Source organism: Cryptotermes secundus, unplaced genomic scaffold (assembly GCF_002891405.2).
Source record: "Cryptotermes secundus unplaced genomic scaffold, Csec_1.0 scaffold204, whole genome shotgun sequence".
Taxonomy (NCBI): domain Eukaryota; kingdom Metazoa; phylum Arthropoda; class Insecta; order Blattodea; family Kalotermitidae; genus Cryptotermes; species Cryptotermes secundus.
In genome coordinates this window covers 63809-72204 of record NW_019738351.1, presented here as the reverse complement: position 1 = coordinate 72204, position 8396 = coordinate 63809, and the positions used below count along the sequence as shown (strand labels likewise).

At 47.5% G+C, this 8396-nt stretch overlaps 1 protein-coding gene across 1 annotated transcript in view; it reads left to right on the top strand.

The window, feature by feature from the left end:
• The first annotated feature begins 378 nt into the window (after positions 1-378).
• The window catches only part of LOC111870737 (protein obstructor-E), a 12403-nt gene continuing 4385 nt past the window's right edge, over positions 379-8396 (top strand). The window contains exons 1-3 of the mRNA XM_023863245.2: positions 379-452; positions 4512-4706; positions 6441-6644. Coding sequence (XP_023719013.1) covers positions 392-452; positions 4512-4706; positions 6441-6644 — 460 coding nt within the window. The 5' untranslated portion in view covers positions 379-391. The remainder of the gene's footprint in view (positions 453-4511; positions 4707-6440; positions 6645-8396) is intronic.

The window sequence follows — 8396 nt, the reverse complement described above, 5'->3', positions numbered from 1 at the left end:
TGATTTGACTCAGGAGAGGGACCAATCGTGGGGCTCCTCTGAGCGCGGTCGTGAAAATTCGGGCTTCACAAAAGGTGGGTAAATTGCGTGACCAAATAAGCGACTGCTAGCTTCTTAAGAAGGATTCTGCTCTGTTGCATTATTTCTTTATTTCCCCATATATCTCTCCCCACAATTTCTCTCGCAGAATAATCACGCCATTTTTACACCTCTTATTGCATTACGAACATCACAGATCTCGTCTGCAAATTACGTGTATAAACAACGATTTCCGTTTTTGAACATTGTTGTAATATAACTGGACCTGTAGGGAAACGGCAAGTGAGCAGGGGAAGGATTGGAAAGTTTTGTCGGACACACCGCAGATATGTTCAGTCCAGCTGGCGTCGTCATGCTGTATACATCGTGCTCAGTGCTGCTCCTCGCGGCGGTCTCCACTATCAACGTAGCGAGTAAGTTTAGAATCCATTCACAGTGGAACACAGACACACTCATGACTTCTCTGGATTTTAGACAAGTATGAAAATATGGAAGGGTAAAGGGTTCTTAAATTTGTTTCATTGTCAAAATCCGATTCTTTTAAAAGACGAAATGTAAAATCTTCGTGTTCTGATAATGTTGCCCGGGGATTCAAGAAGGCAGTGAAAACATGAATGTTATATAAGCTGTAACAAATGAAAGCGTGTTTGGTTTGCTGACAATGTTTCATCTACTGACAAAAGTAGCCTCTTTTTAATCCACTAGATCAAAAACTAATCAAGAAACTAATCTAAAGCGTCATTAAATATCTCCTTCATATAAAATGCATTTGTCTGTGACACTGACGAGATTTTGAAATGAACAATACTTCCTTGTGTTAGACTGATCTAACTAGTATTTAAATGTAATAATACATCGATTAAAATAGCCTATGTAAATATAGTTTTAGTTACTATTATATTTGGTTAAAAGTTAATTGTGGAAATGAAGATTCTGAGAAAGTTAGGGCGCAAGCGCAATGCACAGTGGTATTTACGTGTTTAGGTACAATCCACGAATATCGCGTCCGTACAGTTAAGAATTCGATAAGAGTATATCTATTGTAATGAGGAGCTTTATAAACTGCACTCCTCGCCAAATAAAATTAGAATGATCAAGTCAAGGAAGATCAGATGGACAGGGCATCTAGCACGATTGGGGAGATATTGGTGGGAAGTCCAGAAGGAAAGAGACAGCTAGGCTGACAGCCGTGACGCATTCAGGGGGTGCTGGGTTCAATGCTCTCTCGAGACACTAACGTCAGAACAGTATTTCTAGGACTGCTAACTTCCAGGTCCTTTTCAATTCTCCAGTCGTCCTGTCTCCCGACGCTCTAATCTGGATGCTGATCTCGACGTAACCTACAAAACGGAATTTTTAAATGCGAGGTTTAAGTTTTGCTAGAAAATTCTAGCAACTCAGATGCTACGAGCAGACAACATTTCGGGTAATGCTTGCTACCATTCAGCCCAAAAGCTTTTCGTCTTCTCGTCTTCTTTCTTAAAATTCAGAATATACAAACTATAATTTTGCCCGTGGTTCTATATGGGTGCGAAACTTGGCCTCTAATATTAAAGGGAAAGCACAGACAATAGGGCTCTAAGGAGAACATTTGGACCGAAGTGGGGTGAGATGACAGGAGACTGCACAAGACTGCACGGCGAGCCAGATATTATCACACTAATATGGTCAAGGCTGATGAAATAGATGAAGCATGCAGCAAGCATGAGAGAGATCAGAAATCCGTAGAAATATTTTCCGGAAATTCTGCAGTGAAGAGAAGGCTCGTGTAGAGCTAGGCGTATATGACAAGATAATATTAAAGTGGATCTTAAATAGAGTATCGGAATGTGGACTGGATTCATCTGGCTCAGGATAGGGTCCGGTGGCGGGCTGTTGTAAGAACTGTGATGAACCTTCAGATACCGTAAGGGACAAGATACCGTGACATTTAGACCATTTGCTAGAAAACGACGACGAAATAAGGAACTATACAACAGCCGTTGCTAAGTAACAGTTTCGCAGACAACCACGTTTCCACGGAAATATTAGAATACAGCAATAATGGAAGCGTTGTTTTCTACGCGGCGCATGCCGAGATGTGAGACAGTTCGGGAACCCAGAGGAAAGGGAACGTCAGCTGTTTGAAGACGTTAACCTCTGCACTGGGTGCAGGCGAGTGCCCCCCTGCATGTCCCGGCCGTTCTATCCCCGGGAAAAGAGCTCTGCTCCGTGCCCATTGGACAAGAGGTTAGATGCTCCTCGTGCTTTGTGTGAATGGAACGAAACTTTAGCCTAGTCACTATGCACACTGAGCTATCCCGGCTTCCGGGCAGAGGTGAGGATGGAGGTTCTGAAGGCAAAGGCTATGAATGTCACACTTCTCTGCAATGTGACGCCGTGTATTCTTGGAGGTAGATGCCAAAGTTTCGGAATAAACCGCTGTCTCCATCTTCAGGGTAGAAATGTAAATCAAATTTGTAGAAATGGCACGGTCATATATGGAGCTTGAGATCCGGAGGCCCGGGGGGGGGGCAGATTTATTTTCTCCACTTGTCGGGGTGTTCGTCCAGCACAGCGAAGCCTGAACCTGCTGAGGGAACGCCATGGGCGGTACAGGGGACCGTACCTCGCCATGGTTTAACCTTGAAAGCAAGTTTCGCATGAAACTTGGGACCTTGAAATGCGAATCTTTCGCTCCTGGCTGTACCTGTTGCACATCTCTTGGATTTTTTTCCTGGCACAGCTCGAAGTGACGCGGAGAGAAGCGAAAGGCCAGCCACAGGAATTCCACGAACAGACGTGAGAACCAACTCCGTGCTTGATATCAACTGTTTTTGTACAGACTGTACAGGGAAAGCTGTAGACATGAAGGACAGCGCTGCCTGTGTGTTGCACGGGCGTTCTAAATGTCCGTCCACGGCGTCCAATAAACGTAAAATTGTCCCTGTGCTTAATTAATTAAACATCACGCCATGAAGGCCTATGGGAGAATGGAGGTACAGGTCTATTATTCTTGACGTCGGCAGTAGATGGAGGTGAGTGGTTGGCTTCACGACCCGGCCGCTTTACCCCCGGTACCCATTGAATAGAAGGCTAGATGGGCCCCCAGAGCAGGTCTGCACGTTGTGGAATAGAGAAAATCTCTTGCCTCTACCGGAAATCGAACCCCAGCCCTCCAGCGTGTCGTTATCCCGACGATTATCCATGGCGTCCGGACCTTCAGCTGTGCGAAACATAAACCGTTTGGGAAATGTTATTTCGAAGCACGCAGGTTCCTACTATTTGCACAACCTACTTTAACGTTGAAACCTCTGCATTCTGCTAACAGTGTGTTCATATGTTTCGCATTGTTTTTCACAAGAAATAACAACCATTTAACCGACTGGCTTTTGCAAAGGCGTCGGAGCGTACTTTCTGAGCGGCTGAATACCGCGCCCGGACAGAACAGTGTTCCGAACACGAAAAAGCGAGTCGATGCAACTTGTCTTCAGAGCAGCGAAGGACAACTCCATCTTACTGGGTGAGCATTTCTTCATGCTCTGTGTCCACTGAGACAGACCTGCTCAAGGATGGAAAGTGTGTACACGTGTACTCCATATTGGAACAGGGCAACCAGCCTCAACATGTCGTCTATGCCCACAGTCACACAAGTAATGAGCTCTGAACCGGTTTCCTAAGCCGTCTGTAATTGTGTTGGCTTTGTCGTTTGGCCTAGAATTGTAGAAGGCTTTTGCAACAGGCGCTACTGCTTGAGGATCTACTTCGCAGTTTCCTCATTTTCCTGCTATTTCGAGTGGCTAGGTTTACTGCCGGTTTGCTTGCCGGATCCCTGGTTTCTTGCCATGTTTCAAGAAATAGTCTAGGCCTGGTATTTAGTATTTTCGGTCTGAGGTTATAGTTCCTCTAGTCGGTGCCTGCTGTCGGCGCTACAGGGGCTGCAAAGCCTGGTACTGCGCTATCACCTTCATTAGGAAAGTGAATTTGGATATTTGGAGATATGATTTCAGAGGCGAGACTCAGTTTCTCAGCTGGGTCTGAAGCTTCCTCCGTTCTAGCAGGGTCCAGAATCCTAAACATTATGATCTCTTCATTGAGTACTGTTTAATGAGTTAAGCACAGGGGACAACTTTCCCCCCCCCCCTTGGCACTACAGCCCCAGTGGGCCTAGGCCTACCTCTATGAACTTCTCAGTTCACTTCGGTTTTTCTAGATCTTACACATTTGGTAGGACTCCTTGGGCGGGTGATCAGCTCGTCGCAATGCCTCTACCTGTACACAAACATCCATGCCCTGAGTGGGATTCGAACCCACGATCCCGGCTTCCGAGCGAGCGAAGACAGTGCATGCCTTAGACCGCTCGGCTACCGTAACCGGCGGGGACAACTTTACGTTTACATATTTGGTTTAAGGTACGTAAGAGTGTCGTTAAATAAACCAGAGATGAATGAAGCGTGTGTTGACGGTAATGTACATTCTGCCTCGTGTTTCAGGCGGGGCGTTCACCTGCCCACAGAAGTACGGCCAGTTCGAGGATCCGAAACAGTGTGACAAGTTCTACGAGTGTGACGATGGGGTCGCCACGGAGAAGCTATGTCCTGATGGTCTCATGTTCGACCCCCTCAACCGGAAGGTCAACAAATGTGACCAACCCTTTAATGTGGACTGCGGTGACAGGATAGAGCTTCGTGAGTAACTGGACGCTCCGTCCCACTTGTCTGCTTCTAACTAACGTAGCGTAAACAAACAAACACAAATCGCCACGCGAATTCTGATGAGACAGCAGAGCAGAGTCTATACACAGCGTGGCTCATGCCATGGCGCATGCCCATCGCAATGTTGTCAGAGTGATCTCTAACGCTCACATGTGTTATGTGTTCAGTGAGATGTAAAATACACAAATAAATATTTTATGAGGGTAAGATTGGGGCACGCGGTGGTGTATTTGGTTGAGCCACTATGCTACAAGTCGGAAGATCGCAGGTTCAATTCCCGATGAGGTCATTGGATTTTTAAATTTACCAAATTCTTTCATCTGCACTATGACCCTGGGTTCGACCCAGCCTCTAACAGAAATGAGTGCCAGCAATTTTCCTGGGTGGAAAGGGCGGCTAGCGCGTTAAGTCTGACAACCTCACAGCTATCTGTGAGCCGAGTATCTATAAAATGTGGGAACCTCTACGTCTCACAACTCTGCGGGCCTCCACGGCTTGTTACAGGGATCGCTTTACTTTTGTTTACCTTCATGAGGGTAAGATTTGAAATGGATCATTCTATATGAAGACAGAGTACAGCTCTCCACGGTGTCCAGACCGACTCTGGGGCTCACCGAGCCTCCTTTCCAGTGGGTACGGGGGACTCTTTCTCCGGTGGTAAAGCTGCAGGGGAGTGAAGCTGACCACTCACCTCCCTATAGTGCCGAGTTCAAGAATTGTGGAGCTATACCTCCACTCCCTCATACTTCTTCATAGCATAATAATTAATTAAGCACAGGGACAAATTTACCTTCCCATGAAGAAGTATGGGGGAGCGGAGGTATGGTTCCACATATAGGCAGTATATGGAGATGAGTGGTCAATTTCACGCCCGGCCGCTTTAACTTCGTGGAGCCCCCCCCCACATTGGACAGGAGCACGAATGGGATCGAAACGCCAGTCTGGATGCTGTGGAGGAGAGGAAAACAGTGTCGTGCAGCGAATGGAAACCTGGTTCCTCAGCAGTCCAGCCCGGCCCAACTCCAATTCTTGAAATAAACCAAAGATAAAGAAAAGAAGACAGAACATATTACAGTCTCAGAATTTGTCGAATACACACAGACGTCACTTCCGCCTAACCGCGAACTGTGTGCGGTGTATACGGTTTAGTGTTTTTTTAGTCTTCTAAGTTTTGGTGTGGGGTGAGACTGAGTCCATTTCGCACTAACTAGCCTATTGTATTCGCCCCGGTTGTGTAGAAAAGTCGCTGGAATTAGAATTGGCAGGGAAATCCGAAGTGGTCGGAGAAAACCTGCCCCAGTGTCATTTGTCCGCCACAAATCCCAGGTGACTCTGGCCTGGGCTCGAACCCGGGCCGCCGCCTAACCGCTTGAGTTGTGTGAGAGAGTGGCGCCAACTGTGCAGTGAGTTAGCGCGACTTAGCGGGAGGGACGTTCGCTCAGTACGTCAGAGCGAAGAAGAACGTGACTGTTACTCAACAGTGTGTGGGTTATCTCATGCCGATGCCAGGCAACGCTGGAAGATATGATGAGCCTATTCTGAAATGGAAGGGGCTACTGTGCAGTGCCCCGGCAGAGAATCTAACCGAGCACGTCTCGAACGTTATCGCTCGGTCTCTTTACTATACATCAATGAATAAAGCGATCTGTTAGTGGCGCAAACGGACAGATAGCCTGCAGTCTCGTAATTGTGTTCTTGTTGCTGCAGAGCCCCCGAAAGGGAACCAGCACTGCCCCCGTAAGAACGGGTACTTCGCCCACCCGGACCCGGCCGTCTGCCACCTCTTCTACAACTGCATCGACGGGGAGTACACCGAAGTTCCTTGCACGCCGGGACTGCATTTCGACGAATACCAGGGGACGTGTGTGTGGCCGGAGTCGTCAGGACGCTCCGGGTGCAGCAAGTCGGAGAGTGAGTGTGTGTGTGTGTGGGGGGGGTCATGGGTTCAGACTTGGGTTTTCGTATTTTCCCCTCAGGTCCTCTAACACAGTTTTTAAATAGATCCGGGATAGCTCGGTCAATATATCGACTGGCTACGGGCTGGACGAATGAGGTGTCGGAGTTCAAGTCCCGGCACAGGGCAGAAGATTTTTCTTCCCTTCACGTCCTCTACACTGGCTCTGATGCCCACCCAGCCTCCTATCCAATGGGTATCGGCGCTCTTTCCCCGGGGCTAAAGTGGCCGTGGCGACAAGCTGACCAAGGTCAGGAACGGTGGAGCTATACATCGACGCCACTTCATGGCGTAGTGTCTAATAATTAAGCACAGGGATAACTTTGCCTTAGCTCCGAGAGAATGTGGAGATACTGCCTTAAATTGTGCCACGAGCGTTTCCTTACACATCCCTTCCAATTCATTCACAAATCTTCCTACCACTGGACGTTGCCGCAATTCAAATAGAAACAGATAAACAACCTGCTGTACGTAAGGGTGCCCTCCAGCAAACACTGCCACTGGGTGAGTGGAGAAGGCAGAGGGGAGGTGAAGACGTGATTGGCGGAACACTGTCCACGTGGTTGAGAAAGACAGGTGACGAGTTCCTTCTGAACAGGAGGCGATGGGAGAGATTTCAGGGACCACAGCCTAAGGTTCTCGCGGACGCGGGGTAATCCTCTATCACTCTCAGTGACCGCCTGGCCTTGGGAAAGGAAAGGAGTTTTGTGAACAGCTAACAGCCTACTTTCCTTTGATACTACACGGACCGCATAGAAAACAACTCCTCGAACAACTGTTCGTTTTTACCTAGCCGTTCTGGCAACAATAGGGAAATACAAAGACTCGCAGACTCTCCTTTGACATGACACGGACCTCACCATTATTCTGTTGTTTGTGAATTCGTTGCAGTGGGAACGTGCCTACCAAGCTGTTGCCTAGCAACGATAAGTGGCAATACACATATAGACACGCAGAGCCTGATGGTAGGAATTTATTAAGTACGACGTTGAGATGGGCTCAGGTGTCATGATATACATACCAACTTCCATAAAGATCGGTTCAGGCATTCAATAGTTGATTTGCGGGTGGGGTACAGAGAGGTAGGCAGCACAGCAATCTCATTAGGTCACTTTCTTCTTCCGGACTAAGGAGAGTAGAATGAAAGTTTATCACTGCACCTTCTCAGATGTCGTTGCTTCCAATTGGGTAGCGCCCGGCTCCGTCCAGTCACGGCTTCACTCCCCTCTCTTACCAAGTCAAAGTCAAAGTCATGTTGCGACTGACGGTCAGTCAGTCTGTCTGTCTTTGTGTCGAGCCCCGGCTGGGGATCATGACCAGATATTACTTTTTAAGTGAAAATTACTGTCCTGTCCATGTAGGGCGCCCTCTCTGACGAGAGGTCGGGTCTGTCATTTGTCAGTCATAGTCGACAGTATTAGTCCATTGTCATTATGTACAATTTTTTACAATTGAATCTTAGTATCTAGTATGTATATTATATACAAGGCCTCTTGTCAGTCTAGGCTCAGTACAGCAGATTATATCCTATTTCTAGTAGTATTCGCTACCACGGCAGTCTAGTCACTTGAACGGTCGTATGCCTGACCGCCGCCAAGTTTAAGCCTCTTATACTTTCTGTGTCTGGCTTCGCCTTGTCCGATGTTGCGAACATTCTCATTATCATGATTTTGTATGACTTCTGCTTGTTGCCTGCATAATTTTGTTAT